Genomic DNA, 16,562 nt, shown 5'->3' on the forward strand with positions numbered 1-16,562 from the left:
AATATGAAATAATGTTCACCTAAAGTTATCAAAGTTTTTGTGATGGCACACACATTCTTTAAATACCGTAATTGCCTAGCCATTTGCCAAATGTCCATCTTGGCTAGCAAAAACTCTTTGTGTAACTCTTCCAACATTATATGTTATTGTTATTTATTTATTTATTACATTTATATTCTGCCTTCCATCCAAGGATCACAGGATGGTTTACAATATAAAAAACACAAAATACACAACATAGTTGCAAATGAAACAATGTATAATGACACTGTCTTTAAATGTAGTATCAGATTTGATTGGAAGAATCGCTTGACTTTGCTACCGTTTCATAAGTTGTTGTGATCAAATGTACTTTATTATGGTTTGCTTTAAAAATTCCTCTTGATGTTACTTTAATTAGTTTCTTCAAAGGAGCAATGGAGCAAATTTTAATTGAGCAGAAAACCGACAAGTTATAGTAATGTGATGCTTTGCCATAGCTTCCCCCACTTTTTAACTACATACTAGTCATAATGAGCCTAAGATAGGATCCAGTCTTTGAGAGTAGTTTACTGCTTTATGCAAAAGCAAACTTGGATTTGTCATAAGAATGTAGCAGAATATATTAAGAAACATGTCAGAGAGGATGCAATTAGATAAGACAGAACCTTAAAACACAATTGTATGTAATTTGGGTTATAATCATTGATGCTAGGTGAGTGGGAAGCTATTAGTTTTGTTGAATTGGAGTATGATTGTTGAGTAAATGTAAATTTCTATATGGGGGAAAATACTATTTTTAAAAAAAGAAGAATCAATGTATTTAGCATTAACTCTGGAATTTTGTACTCAGTTCTGATGAAACTAAGCCTCCTAGGAGTCTTTGCTCTAGGCGGCTTAGTTTGGTGAGAATCAAGTACAGTATACACTTCCAGAGTTAATGCTAAATGCCTTACTTCTGGTATATGAGCCACCATAGCTGCCAGAGGGCTGTAAAAATTTGTGTCCTGGGCTTTTTAGACATGTCTATCCATGTACTGGGATGCAGGTGGCACTGTGGTCTAAACGACTGAACCTAGGGCTTGCCGATCAGAAGGTCAGCAGTTCGAATCCCCACGACAGGGTGAGCTCCTGTTGCTCGGTCCCAGCTCCTGCCAACCTAGCAGTTCAAAAGCACACCAAAAATGCAAGTAGATGAATAGGTACCACTCTGGCGGGAAGGTAAACGGCATTTCCATGCGCTGCTCTGGTTTCGCCAGAAGCAGCTTAGTCATGCTGGCCACATGACCCGGCCAGCGGGAAGCGGACAAACACTGGCTCCCTCAGCCTGTAAATCGAGGTGAGCGCTGAAGCCTCAGAGTCATTCATGACTGGACTTCATTGTCAGGGGTCCCTGTACCTTTACGCCTCCATCAGATCTGCAGTGATATGGTACAAGAATGCCTGTACAACCTGAATAAAGTTCTCTGCCCTAAAGCAATGTGCATTTGGCTAAAGAGAAAGGCAGACTAAAGAGATGCAAAAGACCTCTTGACTACAGTGGTTCCATTACTTTTGTTTAAAGATCAACATAAAATGACTTAGATAAGAGAAGATGCATGAACTTGCAGCACCCTTCCATCTCCTATGAATGTGAAAAGGGCAAAATCGCCTCCTTCCCTACACAGTCATCATGCAGTGTTAGCCTTTCTAGAGACTTGTGCCAAAGGTGTAAGAAAAAATTGCAATAACCAAAATAATTTTATTATTTGTACCCTTCCCATCTGACTGGGTTGCCCCAGCTTCCAGTATATACAGAAACATAATAAAACATAAAGATAAAGACATTAAAAACAAAAAACAAAAAATTATTTCATGCATCCTTGGCACAATACCACTGTACTCTGCACTCTGTCTTACAATACCTATGTAATAGTGGTCCAAAGTTAACCGACAAACTTTTCATAAAATGACCTTGGAGCAACAGCTATTTAATTATAATTGCATTGACCTTTGTTCCAAAATGTTGATTTTTTTGTGGGTAAAAGAAAAAAGGAAATCAGCCATATTGAATGAATTATTCTGTAAGGCAGAAATTATCATGTATCTGTGCTCAAGTATGTTTCCTTGGTAACTAATATACTACACAGATTCCATAATGAGTTGCTCAGTCTGCTAGCAACTGTGTATATTGCCTTGCTCAGTAATTGTGTCTTGAAGTGAGTACAAGGTCTTGTTTATATGACTATTCAAACACATGCTATCAAAGATAAATTACACTGAAAAATGGAAATCTTCCACCTACGGGACTATATTTCTGGTATATACAGAGTGATATATTGTATAAAAGTTCCTGCGTAAATAATGCAAAATATTTATTCTTCTTGAGAGATCTTGCATCTAAAGGTATAAGCTCATACATAATATGTACTGCTCATGCGCCCTAAGCCTGCAGTACAATAAGCTCATAATTCATTGGATTCAGTTTCTATGTGCAATCTGATCCTATGTGCTTTTCCTGAGAAGTTAACCCCAGTGAGTTCAGTGGTGGATAACTCAATGAAAATGTCAACTCATTGTGTGGCAGTGGGTGGGTGAAGAAGCAAATTCCATGCGAGGGATTATTAGGAAAGGGATTGCAAATAAAACTGTTGCTGCCTTAATGCCTTTACATAAATCTATGGTGCAACGACATTTGGAATATTGTGTACAGTTCCTGTTGCTTCATCTCAAAAAGGTTATTAAATTGTACAGCTTGAGAAGGTGAATTGAAATGATACAAGGCTTTAACCCCCTTGCGTACAGGGAAAGGTTTATGCTTTTTTTGACTTTATAGTTGGACTGTGTGTGTAAGAGAGAGGGGAGATAATAAAATGATACAAGTGTAGAGAAAGTACATAGAGAAAAGCTATCCAGCTCTTCCCTGACATAGCCCAAGATGCATGATAGGGGCAGCAGAATAAGATGGAACACTGAAAGACATAGGAAGCAGCTAACCTGTTGCAGTGGCAGCGAGTTGTTAGCTTCCACAGTTGACCATGTTTCTGGAGCCATGGGAGAATAGCTCCACGAGCAATAGTCTTCTCAGAAGCAAAGACCTACTCATGTCCTAGGCAGGTGTGGTTGGAAATCATAATATGAAAGGAAGAGGAGGGATGAGGCCAAGGGAGGAGTTTGATTGCTTAGGGAGGCTACCAGGACCTAGCTGCCTGAAGAAGCCAATGCTGGTTGCCTGGCTTCCCAGAAGAGCTGACCTCCAGTGGCGTAGCGTGGGTTGTCAGCACCCGGGGCAAGGCAAGTAATTTGCGCCCCCTAACCCGTGGATTTGCGCCCCCTAACCCTAACCCCCAGATGTTGCGCCCGGTGCGGCCGGCCCCCCCTGCACCCCCCACGCTACGCCACTGCTGACCTCGGACTCTCCTAGTGAGAGATCGTGTCTGCTCTCTTTTGTTGACCTCTGCCTGAGCAAGCCAACTGGTACTGCTTTTAAAAGTGTGTTTAAAGACGCCAGTATCTCACAAGCTGAGATCCATTTTTTTCCTGTGCAATTAGTGTTTGAAAGGGAAAAAATGATCCTACCATCACCATTGCCATGGTATGGTGAAGCAGTCATGCATCATCTTGCCTCCTCCTGGTACAGGTTAGAGTTTTCTACCATCTACTTGAGCATCTTAGTAGATCAAGGACTTACCCAGAAGCAGAGGGATGCAAGAAAAGTGCCTAGGACAGATTAGATCCACAGTAAGAGAGTTTCTCATTCCACAGGTCAGTCAGGCTATTGAAAGAGCAGCTGTTGTCATAACCAGGAAGCTGCTTCCACATAATGTTCTGGCAACCAATTGAATCTTTATGTCTCAGGAGACAGAGTTCATCCAAATTAGCCATCCATCCTTACAAAGATTTGGGAGCCTTTACTAGGTAATAATCAGTTCACCAGCGATCTTTGTCAGAATTCCTAACTTGTCCCTGATTTACAATGCCACACATACAGTCACAGATGGACTAGCTGCATTTTGCACTGGATAATTGGCAAAGTGGTAGTATCTTTGAAGGGTGATATGATGCTATATCCTGCTCGTCCTTCTCTGTGATGGTTATGGGTTGGATATTGACTGGAACTGGTTTGGCCAGATGTGGTCTTCCTTATCATCCAGCCAGGTTTCAGTAATGCATGCCAAATCAGTAGCTTTAACCTGAATGAAATTGGATAACAGATGTCTTGTTTGGCAGGAGCCAATTATACCTCCTCTGTAAAGCGAAGGTGAAAAAATATTTGCTCATATGCTTGCAAGCAATTATATTGATTTGGAATGCCCTAGTATGGGTTCAGAACTGCCATAGATTTAGTACTTTTTTCACTCTGACATAGCATTTGGAATCCATGCAGTTCCAACAAAATATATGTAGTTATGTCATGTTTCCTCCCTGCTGCAAATTTGTTTGCAGTTCTCACCGTGCCTCCGTTCCAGCTAGCGTCTTGCTAAATAAACTATTCTGAAGCATTGCATTGCATTCTAATATGCCAATCTGCAGAAAATCAAGGTTGGCCACCTTCTGGGTGCAATCAAAGAGAACTCTCTGGCATAGGATAATGTACGAAGTGGAATTTTATTTTTATATTTCCCTTTGGCATGAAAAATACTCCATTATGCCAAGCTTGTGTTTTCTGAACCAGCTATGCATGACAGCAGTAGAGCTTCGCTCTAATACAGAAACAGAAACATTTGTATGGGAGGTTGTTATTCAACAGGGTCTTAATTTACAAGAAACATGTTACACTTTAATTGAGCCCTTTTCAGCAAGCTGCACCTGCTTTTACAGACACATCTTGTGTGCATATGTACAATTTCTGAAGGACGGTTAAAATCTGTTTGCTTTAATCAGAAGCCAAGGCCAAACAGAAGTGCTAGTACTATATTATAAAGATGGTATTATTACAGTGGTACCTCGGGTTACATACGCTTCAGGTTACATACGCTTCAGGTTACAGACTCTGCTAACCCAGAAATAGTACTTTGGGTTAAGAACTTTGCTTCAGGATGAGAACAGAAATCGTGCTCCGGGGGCGCGGCGGCAGTGGGAGGCCCCATTAGCTAAAGTGGTGCTTTAGGTTAAGAACAGTTTCAGGTTAAGAACGGACCTCCGGAACGAATTAAGTACTTAACCTGAGGTACCACTGTATATCTGCTGGGTGACCATATTTTATTAAGTAGATTGTTTGCTTAATAAGCCTAGGGTGATTGGTTGTTCCCCAAAAGGGATCTAATGGCAGGAAGGTACTTTCCCTGTCTCTGAAAAGTGATGCCTTCCAGCTAATATGAGGGGCAGACGAATGACAACATTGACTCTTGAACAGGCAGACTAAAATAAACACCTCTGTTTATGTTGAGGCGGGCAGTGGACTTGTATCTACCAGCTGTGTGACTTGTGACTGCTAGCTTCTCCATGTGGCGTATTTGGGGCCAAATAGGAACCCTTCCCCTTGGTGGAAATGCGCTAGGTGTGTACATCAGAATGTGCAGAGGGCTCCTTCTCATGCTTGGCAAACATATGGCCAGCAGAGGAGGGGCCTGGCCAGTGTGTACATCATAGAACAGGGGCCAGCAAACTTTTTCAGCAGGGGGCCGGTCCACTGTCCCTCAGACCTTGTGGGGGGGCTGGACTATATTTTGGAGGGGGGGAGAACAAATTCCCATGCCCCATAAATAACCCAGTGATGTATTTTAAATAAAAGCACACATTCTACTCATGTAAAAACACTCTGATTTCCGGACCATCCGCAGGCTGGATTTAGAAGGCGATTGGGCCAGATCTGGCCCCTGGGCCTTAGTTTGCCTGCTCATGGAATAGAGCCAATGTGCAGGTGTAAAAGCAAATCAATATTTTGTTTCTATACCAATTGCTCAGTGTAGGTGTTCCCCTAAAAACTATGAGTGGGAAAATGCATAAGTGCAATTAGGGAGCAGGGAGAAATTCAATTTTGTCTTCATTTTAACGAGAAGCCACCTACTTCTTGAAGCAATACATGAATCAAAATAAGGTTATCCTTTGGAATTCACTAAACACTAAACTAAACACTTTTGGACTTCACTGCTTAGACAAGTAACCAGTATTGTACTGGCTGGTAAACCCCATAAAGGTAAACTATTAGGTTTAAAAAACCTAATTCTGTTGCCACCTGTTCTCTCAGCTACTAACATAATCGTTCTGTTTATGTTGTTTCGGCTGAATGTAGCTTTTGGACAGACAGAAAGTATATTTTAACAGTGATATTGTCATGCTGCAAAACTGAAATGTCGCAAGTAAAAGTGAGATGAAAGCATACTAAATTTATGACCCAGTTTGCACATTGTTTTAAACCATAGTTAATGCTTTACTGTGAATGCGAAGATTGCTCCCACTTTATTCCTTCACCTATTGTGAGCAGGAGTGACAAACTGTGGTCCCTGGGTTGGATCCGAACCTGGCATCATTGCACATTTAAGTGAACCATAGCATGCTTGGAAACCCAAGAACAATCTTTGGCTTCACTTTGTGGTTTGTTTTGAGTGAAACAAACCACAATTTTTTTGTACTTTTACAAACCATAGGCTTAATTCAAGCATGCTGGTATCTTCTTGTTTCTCAGTGGCCCCTTTTTGGCTACAGTTCTACTGGTATTCACCAGCTGAATTTGCTCTTAGTGGAAGTTCAAGCTTACGTAGAGTAACGCTAACCTGGGCAGTATGACATCAGTTCTCAGTATGCTGGCAAGTTGTAAGGAAGAGTTTGAATAGGAAAGTATGCTGGAAGACTTGAGTTCTTTCTTCCCTTTGGTACACAGGATATTGGGACTAGGTCATTATTTAGTCTGATCCAGAAGGGATTTTCTTATAGTATACAGTCGTACCTCGGACGTTGAATACCTTGCGAGTTGAACGTTTTGGCTCCAGAACACCGCAAACCCAGAAGTGCGTGTTCTGGTTTGCAAACGTTCTTTGGAACCCAAACATCCGATGCAGCTTCCGATTGGCTGCAGGAGCTTCCTGCAGCCAATTGGAAACCACGCCTTGGTTTCTAAATGTTTTGGAAGTCTAAGAGACTTCCGGAACAGATTCCATTCAACTTCCAAGGTACGACTGTATCTGGTATAATGTAGAATATAAGACATTGTATTATCAGGTCAAGTTACACTTTCATACTGAATTAACTCAACACAACACTCAAGTTTCAGTTACAGATGCTGGGTTTGGCATTGCTTTAGCATGTGACTTTATTCAAATGATGTTCTGCTTTGTCCTTAATTGCCTGCTCAAGCTGTGAAAGTGCATAGTAAATTCTGAAAGCTAATTCACCAATATCATTTTCTCCACATTCATAATTGTAATGTACAGAGTTTCATACAGCATCAGAGCAGCGGAAATCAAGTTATAATATATATTTAGTATAGAAACAGTTTCTTTTTGTCTTCGGACAGGGTTTTCAGGAGGCTGGCAAAGGAAAAACAACCGTATCGTTTCCACGTCATTCATTCATTACAATTATTTACTGGAAAGTATTTGAGGTTGGGTGGAATAGTACACTCTGTTGCTTTTACATCTTCCAGACATTAAGCAGAGGAAACTGAAGAGGCAGCACCACATATAATAGCATTACTGATAAGGACGTTTAATTCACTCTCCAGTTATGAGTTTGGTCAGACGAGTTGCATTCAGTTTGCAACACAGTAATGAGTGTTGTGCAGTCTCACGTAATCAGTCACAGAACAAAATGGAGTTTTTTTCATTAGGTGTGTATTATTTTTTGTATATGATGTAAATGTTCATCAGACATCTGAGGCCACTATCAACTGAATACAGTGGTGCCTCGCAAGACGAAATTTATCCATTCCGCGAGTATCTTCGTCTAGCGGTTTTTTCGTCTTGCGAAGCAACCCTATTAGCGGATTAGCGCTATTAGTGCTATTAGCGGTTTAGCGGCTATTAAAGGCTTAGCGGCTTAGAAAAAGGGGGGGGGGAGCGAAAAAAAAATCTCAAGACTTGCAAGACATTTTCGTCTTGTGAAGCAAGCCCATAGGGAAATTCATCCTGCGAAGCGCATTGAAAAACAGAAAACCCTTTCGTCTAGCGGGTTTTCCATCTTGCGAGGCATTCGTCTTGCGGGGCACCACTGTACTGTGTATTTTGTTTGCAGAAGCAGAAGAGGTGTTATTTTACCTTTCTGCACAAAGGCAGGCTCAAAACTTTTCCTGTTGTTTTAGTGCAATCATGAGCCCTTAATGGGTTCTTTGAGGTGCAATGTAACTTTGATCCGTTTATTAAAAAAATTAAAACCAGCCTTTCTACTAGGGATTGAAAGGGTAGTAGTGTTTGGTGATGCATGTGCAGTGCTACCTTAAACTGGTATATTCAGAAGCAAAGTCCTACTGGATTCAATGGTTCTGACTCCCTTGAAGTGTGCACAGGATTTCAGCCTTCATCTCCACCCCACACACTATCCCAAAACAGTTTGCAAAAGGTAATTGCTCACTGTATGTATTCTCAGGGCTTTTTTCAGTGTTCTTCAGATGGCAGAATGCACTTTACCAGTCAATCTGTTTGCAGTCTGTTCAGCACCTGTTGAGCAGGCAGTTGTAGCTGAAGTCTTGCCATGCTATACTTGGCAAAGCAACCTTTCCCCCAGAAGACTTGCCAATGGTAGCAGAATGGTAGTAGATGACTAGAAGGAATGCGGTGCTGTGCTATGGCTTAAGCAAATGGAAAATGAAATCCTTCATTAAAATGCTGTAAACTGGAAAGAACAAAATATATTAATAAAAATGGTTCACTGTTTATTTGATCACCTGCTGGTGATACTGCATTGCTACAGCAGTCTCTCCTGATTTAAAAACAAAAACAAGCAAAACACCAATATTAAAATCCTCTTCTGTTAACGCCATTACACCGTTGAAGCAACTTATTTCCCCCCCCCCCCATTAACCTGCAGTTATGGTTGTGTTGTATATAAATAGAGGCAGCATGAATTTTCAAACACTTGCTGCACTGTGTGAGGCAATAAAACTGAAACGGAACAGTAATTAATTCTCACAAGAGCAAAGAACTCGATATAAAATGCAGCTGAGAAGCTTCAAAGGAAAATATTTTGGGACTGCAATGTTATTTTATTTGTACTAAGCACAATGTGAGTTGGCCCCAAAATGATGTTTTCTCAAAGTGTGCTCTCATTATGATAGATAAGGTGTGCAGAGGGTGTGTGTGTCTGTGTGTCTGTGTATTGCATCTGTCCATGGTGTCCCCGACAGTTAAAAGTGAGATCTTCATTGGATAGTCCTTCTACAAGTCACTCTCCATATAAGAGGTTGCCATTTTGAGTTCTCTGTTCCCTTCAGTCCTTCAAGGGTCACCTGCAGCCTCTACTGCAACATTATCCCCAGGTGCAACATTTATCCCAATAGGAATGAAAAGCAGCAATTCACTTAAGTGGCAGAGATCTAGGGATGTTGTTCCAGGACTGTGCCTGTACATCCTCTGTGGAGCCAATCCAGACTCCACATCCCTGATCGTCCCATCCTCCCACCTTCTCATGCATCAGGAGAAATGGCAGGGCAGGAACGCATGCATAGCACCTTGAAGGAGCTTCAAGGTCACAAGTGAGGGATGGGGAGCCCCCATTTCCATGGTGGCAGAAATGCAACTCTTCCTTAAGAAGTCCAGCAAGCCTCTTGAGGAGCCAAGGAACTCTCATGAGATTGCAATGTGTGCCTATGGCAGATGCAAGTAGGAGGCCAAGGGTGAAGACAGCTCAAAGCTTTCTTTGTTCCATGGCTAGGTGACAAAGTCAAACAGGATGGGGAGTAACCAGATGTTCCTGCCCACCATTTCTGAGGAGAACAGATAGAGAATCCAGGAGGGCCAAAGGAGGGTGCCAGGTCAAAGGCAGCATTTAAGCCTTCATGGTGACTACCATGGTTGGAGTGCTACTTGAGGACATCACTGTGTCGGGCACTAAACTGGCCCCTTTCATGACCGCAGTGTTAGGGCCCTGGGTTATTGGTCTCTGTCAGCTATGTCCCATACTGCAACCTCCTTACACCCATCAAGGAAACTGTGCAAGGGAAGCCCCCCATAGAATGCATTGCCATAACCAGTATCCAGTTTTACTTGTGGGATTGCCTTGTTCCACATGGAGCATAGCATGAGAGGGGGTTAATCCTTAAAGCAAATTGGGATTCTGCCCGCCACCCAACATGCAAACTTCAAGCATTTCAATCTGAATTGAAAATTTTGCCAGATTCCAAAAAGTGAAAATCCAGACACAAAAGTTGTTGAACTTCAAAAGAAATTTGAAGTTTCTGAGCTATTTTAAAAGAACGTGGGTTGCCATGTGTCCGGGTTTCCCCAAACACTTGCGTGATTTTCGGAAATTCCACCTGGACGCTATCTTGGATATGTCTGGGGAAACCCAGCCATATGGCAGCCCTGCTATAGGGAGTGGTAGAGGTTTCAAGTCCTCACCCCTCATGTTAGAGTTTTGATCCCTATCAGTTTCTGCACTTAAGGGAACAAACATGGAGCTAATATATTGCCTAATTTGTGATCTAAAATTGTTTCACTTTGATAGGGTCATGCCCATAGTTAGATGCATGTTAAGCCCATTTGATTACAGCATGAATTGCAGCCTGAGTCCAAACATGCTTACTCAGAAGCAAGCCACAATGATTTCAAGTAGATTTGCATAGGACTGCAGCCTTGAGCAAGACAACAACATATGGATTGGATCCTTAATATCTTTGCTACATCCAAATGCTTAACCAACTAAAACTAAACCTCTGCAGAAATAAATGGCTATGCTGAGAAGTACCTTTTAAAACTTGTTGATTACTGCGTTTACTATTTTACATGGTTCTTTGTGCGAGGAAAACATAAATAACACACACACACACGTAAAATGTGAAGTCAAATTCATCCGCAAACTTTGGTTCCAGTGTAAAGTTTTCTTGTGTCTCCTCTAGGAACAGAGCTGTTGACGCTGCACCATGGAGGACTGCCTTCACACTTCTTCCGAAAACCTTTCCAAGCTGGTCAGCTGGGCCCACAGCCACGGGACAATATGCACCCTCATTCCAAATCTGAAGCACCTTCTTTCAGAGGGCTCACATGGCAACCTGACAGCTATGTGGGGCTGCAGCGCAGGCCATGCTTATCACTGGCCCCTGACGGCAACCTGTAGAGCAGGGTCGCAGGAAAGAGTATGTTTCCAGGACAACAGGAGCTTCAACTCGGACAGCCCCAGCCTCATGGGCATGCCCTCGGACACACAAGCCAGCCCAGTGGAACGCTACTCTGGGAGGCCAGGGAAAGCAAAGTTGGACTGCAACAGAACCAGAGACTCCTGTGATTTCTCTTACTGCAGTGAGCCCTCAGAGTTAGACGAAACCGTGGAGGAATATGAAGATGAAGCTACTCTTTTTGACATGGTCTGTGAGTCCTCGGTGACAGATGAAGATAGCGACTTTGAACCTCGCCCTCAAAGATCTCAGACCAATTCCCGCAAAAGGCCAGCCCCGGGTGCCACCTCCTCGTTCCATCCAGGCTCCCATTCTCAGGTCGTCGACGAGAACAGCAGCAATGTGTCCGTCAAAAAAATCAAGCAAGAACTTCCCGAGGATTATTACATTGTGGCTAATGCAGAGATCACCGGCGGCATCGACGGCCCAGCGTTGTCCTTGACACAGATGTCGAAACCCAAAGCTCACCCAGCAGCCTCCTACCCTGTGCCATCTAAATCCACCCCTCATTCGCCACCTTCACTCATTGCTGAATATGATTTGCAGAACATCTCTGCCTCCTCCCAGAAGCCTCCCAAAGTAACTCTGGCTTCTCCAAGTAAAGGGCCTGGAAACAGCCTGGCTGCCAACCCTCAGGCAGCCCTGCAGATGCCTGCCAGCACTTCCAGTGCTGGCAAGCCGTTAAGCATTCCTTTATCAGCCTTGCAACTCCCTGGGCAAGAGGAGCAAGCAGCCTCAGAAGATGCCCTCCAGCCTGTGCCAAATCAGGTTCCCAGCGATGTAGCATTGTCTCCTTCTGCTAGCACAGAGCCAGAAGTTAGCTCCAGTCAGCAGCACCCAAGCACAGCTCCTGCCATCACCACAGAGCCAATGGCACAGACAATACCAGGTATCAATACTTGGAATGCTTCTCATGATGTATTGGGGTTTTTTTTTTGGGGGGGGTATTTTAAAATGGGGCCCTCTCAGTGATGGCTCTGACCTGGTGGAATGCTCTGTCCCATGAGACCAGGGCCCTGCAGGATTTAACTTCTTTCCAGAGGGCCTGTAAGACAGATCTATTCCACCTGGCTTTCAACTTGAACTTAGCCTGATCTTTTATTCCCCTTCCTTCCCTCCAACTCCCCTTTTTATGAAGATTACCCACTCTGGGATCCCACATCTAATTCTCCCCTGGTCTCCTCGCTGGCCCAAATAGGACTAATTTAGCCAGCTAGCCCTGGTGATCAATGTTTATTGGATGGATTTCCCCCCTAAATTGATTTTTGAATTCTGAATTTATTGTTATTCATGTTTTATACTGTATTTTATGCTATTTTATGTTGTTGCATCAATTAAGTGTTTTAAATTTGTTAGCCACTCTGAGCCCGGTTTTCTGAACTGGGAAGTACGGGGTATAAATAAAAATTTATTATTATTATTATTTGAAGGTAAAAGTTTTAGTGCAAGTATGGATCATATTATAGGCAGTGCTTTTTCTCTGGGGGTACGCATCAGTATGCAATACCGCCACCTTTGGGGGGGGAAGGAGGAGGGAGGGCTCTTGGACCCTGTCAGAGCATTGCACCTCCTTCTCCAAGACTGGGAAGCATTTGCCAAGCTTAAGGAAGGAGGTGCTATGCTCTGACAGGACCCCAGAGCCCTGCCGCCTCCTTTGCAAAGCCAGGCGGGGAAAGCCTCTTCACCTGGGCGGCAGCACCCCAGTAGGTGAGTGGGTGGGCAAGGGAGCATCAATCAGCTAACCCACCCTTACCTCCCAGCCTTGGTGTCAGGCCACACCCCTCCCCCATTTGCTGGTTCCTCCCCCTGCTTGTTGGTGAGCGCTAGCACTCCCCCTCCCTTTCCAGGAAAAAAGCACTGATTATAGGTCACATTTAAAAAAGAAGAAAATGTGTTAACATATCGGTAAAGAATCAGTATGATGGTTCCTGCAAAGGTAGTTCACAAAGAGATCACTAAAGGGGTTTGTTTACCATGCCATGGCACAGACTTCAATGCGTTATGACAGTCAAATACAGTTAAATGGAAGCAAGACCCAGTGTTTCAGTGGGGCTTGTTTCTGCAGAATGGCTGGGCCAAGCTGATGCATTACAGCACCATAAATTGTCTCTTATGTGGAGGGGGACACATGCCTGGTTCTTAGAATGTGAGCCTTCTGGGAGGGAGGGATTTTTATCAGGCCCAGTTCCTGGGCAACCTCTGGCAGTGATGGGCAGAAATTGCAACATGATGGTGTTCTGTTCCTGAACAGAAGAGACTGCCTTGCATTTCATGGAGGGCAAATGGGAGTCAACCAGACTTGGTAGGGAACTCCACAATAAAAGAGCTCTACAGCTCGTACAGAGAAGGCTAGTGATAGCCTCTTGTCAGACTTCATGCATAACCCAAGCAGGACCCCAGTCAAGCTCTTTTAAGGAACAAGGAGACTATACAGTACAGGAAGAGGCTCTCATTCTCATACTTTGACTTTTGAAGATCAAAAGCTGTGGGTTGAGCGATACCAGTGTATAAACTAAGTGCAACCCAGCAACACTTAAGGGTTGATATAACTGACATCAATTGCTATTGTCCCCCACTCCAAAAAAAAAAAAAAAAAAAAAAAAAGCTACTACAGTATTAATCCATTAAACAAAACCAACCCCTATCCCCCTATCATGTTAAAACTAATGAAGTTACAATTTGAATGTTAATCCAAAATTTTGTAGGTTTTGTCGATCAGTAGATCTAGGACTTCAATGGCTTAAGCTTGGGGTCTAGCCTAGTGAGTTATCCAGACTGTATATATGCTCTGATCCCAAAGCCCTCTTCAGGCATGGAAGGGAACAGAGATGTGATTGGAAAGCTCTATAAGTTATTTGTATTAGGCCAAGCAATCTGATACATATGCTAGGAGTCTAGATTTCTGCTCTTGCCTTGTCAATAGGTTTTCTTCTTAGCTTCTTGTTGGAAATCCTTTTTATGAACTATTTCACAACTGGTTTCAATCTAACATTCTCTATGTTTTGGAATGTCACATGAAGTGAAGTTTGAAATGTGCTTTGCTTTTCTTTGTTTTTTTAATGTTGCAACTTGATGTCAGAACCTTCTAAAAGTTTTATTGCCTTTGAACCAATAGTATTTTTAATACTGCATCTTGTATATAGTTCCCTTGTAGTGGAAAGACAATTAGCAGCAAAATGTGAGATGTTTAAAACAGTAGGTGCTTTATTTGCTGACAAAAGGGAACATTTCTTTATAGTATTTGTATCTGAATGTTGCTAAGACTTAGATTTTATTGAATAAATAGTGATTCATTGTAACTGTTGAGTGCTTTTATATGGACCTTGCAATCCTTTAATGGTAAAAAAAGTTTATTCATCCTAAATAGAAGTCTGGCTAGCCAAAGTCCATTATAAACCTTTTAATAGTGAAAATAAAAACTTGTTCACCAGTTTTATAACCTTGGTTATCTATGTAGCAAAAAGTATATTAAACTTAAACACAGGTTTAAATTTTGTCCTTTGCAATCCTCTCTACTCAAAAGACTTACCAAAGGGAATCCTTCATATTCCAGTCTTTTAGCGCTATGCGTATGTAAACCATAGACAACTTGCCTTGCCGATTTTAGATGTGGTTTGAGAGCAGGGGCAAGATTCAGATAGGGCTCCCCCAAGCTTCCTTTTGATATATTTAAAATTAAATTATGAAAAAGACAAGATTGCAAAGAGCATTGCTTGTGAACATTTCCTACTTTTTAATGCCTCATAATAACTATATTTTCTTTTTTCTTTTTTCAAATTTTATTTTCAATTTTTCATCATTAACATCATTCAAACTTAAATTCAACAATATTTATACAATTGCGGGTTATTTTTAATACAGTTGACTTAGTGACTTAACAATATACTAACTTAACAATATAGCACTGCTTAACAGTGACATCCTTCTTTTTTTTAAAAAAAGGAAAGTGGTTTCTGCCTTGTACATGGGCCCAATTAATATTTTATAATAATATTCATGCAGTGTGCAGAACTAGCATGTTGGCTGGAGAAATAGATACTTAAAGAGGTTCAAACATATGTGATCAGTGGTACAGTTAGGGTAGTTTTTGATTCTGGGTGGAATGATCTTGTAGGCCTGTCTCAATCGGACCGAATGGTCTTATGAGGACCCCTGTCTTTAGATGTGAATGTGTATTAGTTACTTCAAAATGTGGTAAACCAGCCCTACTGCTATTCATTCCTCAGGTACAGAACAAGCCCTGTCCTGCTCTGAGTGTACCACTAGATAGTGATTTGGAATGTGCTTGGGCAACAGAGGCTGCATCTGTTGAAATTTCCTCTTCTGTATAACCACTAAAGGTGCACAAGTTTTGTCTTCCATTGCATGAGGGTCAGTTGCGTCCTTGATGCCAGTTGCTGATCACAAGTGATGTGAAAATTTGCTTGCTTGCTTGCTTGCATGATTGATAGAAGTATATCATCTATCCTAAGCCCCCAGGACCGGGCTAGGCTTTTTATAGCATAAATCTTAACAAACGAATTATCAAAACATACATGCATACATGCGTTGCAGAGAAAGTTACAGAACCTTAACTTAAGATTCAGAGCTCTCAACCACTACGGCAAACTGGGCTCTGATTTTACATGACAGAATTTATAGCTCTTGGCTAAGGCGATTTCTGCAGTTAGCCTCTAGGGTCACATCCAGATGGAAGTGGTCAAATGAACAATTAAACTACTGTTGTGGATTAATCAGATGCCCTCTCTCTCTTTCCTGCTTGAAATAAAGAGTTCAGAGGCCACTGGCCATTCGGCATAAAAAATGGAGCCTAGCTCTGCTGCTGAGCTAAATATAACATGATCTCCTGGCACACCATTTTCAGTTGGAGAAATGTCCAAACTCTTGTGGCTTTAATGTAATGTACTGTGTGCCGTTGGGACAGGGTTAGCTACAAAACCAGTGGGTATATATGAGTTCAGACCTGTGGCTACCTGCACACTGCCCAAAAAGAGGAAATGCAACACTAAAAAAAAAAAAAAGACAAAAGAGAACACCAATTTGCATGTGTAAATAAGCATAGGTGCATATTTAGAAGTAATTGCTATAATATAAAGAGAAAGCACAGTATGCATTTTTTCTCTTCTGGGGAAGACCTGTGTGCCTTTCAGCCTTCTGTGCTGTCTGTTAGGGGGCAACTCCCAGCTCCTGCTGGTCATCCTTCCTATGGTTCTTTGTTATTAAACTGAACAGTACGTTTCCGAGCACAATTCAAAGTGTTGGTGCTGACCTTTAAAGCCCTAAACGGCCCCGGTCCAGAATACCTGAAGGAGCGTCTCCACCTCCATCATTCTACCCG

General features: G+C 42.2%; 1 protein-coding gene across 7 annotated transcripts in view; it reads left to right on the forward strand.

Moving 5' to 3' along the window:
- Window positions 1–16,562, forward strand: part of KIAA1958 — a 70,599-nt gene that overhangs the window by 4,763 nt on the left and 49,274 nt on the right. For 6 of the 7 annotated variants that reach the window (XM_083481427.1, XM_083481423.1, XM_083481424.1 and 3 more), the window contains exon 2: window positions 10,949–12,113. In XM_083481427.1, coding sequence (XP_083337553.1) covers window positions 10,973–12,113 — 1,141 coding nt within the window. In that variant the 5' untranslated portion in view covers window positions 10,949–10,972. The remainder of the gene's footprint in view (window positions 1–10,948; window positions 12,114–16,562) is intronic. The other variant, XM_083481422.1, reaches the window with a different exon arrangement.

This window comes from Podarcis liolepis (genome assembly GCF_965112155.1).
Source record: "Podarcis liolepis genome assembly, chromosome: 17".
In the NCBI taxonomy this organism is placed as follows: domain Eukaryota; kingdom Metazoa; phylum Chordata; class Lepidosauria; order Squamata; family Lacertidae; genus Podarcis; species Podarcis liolepis.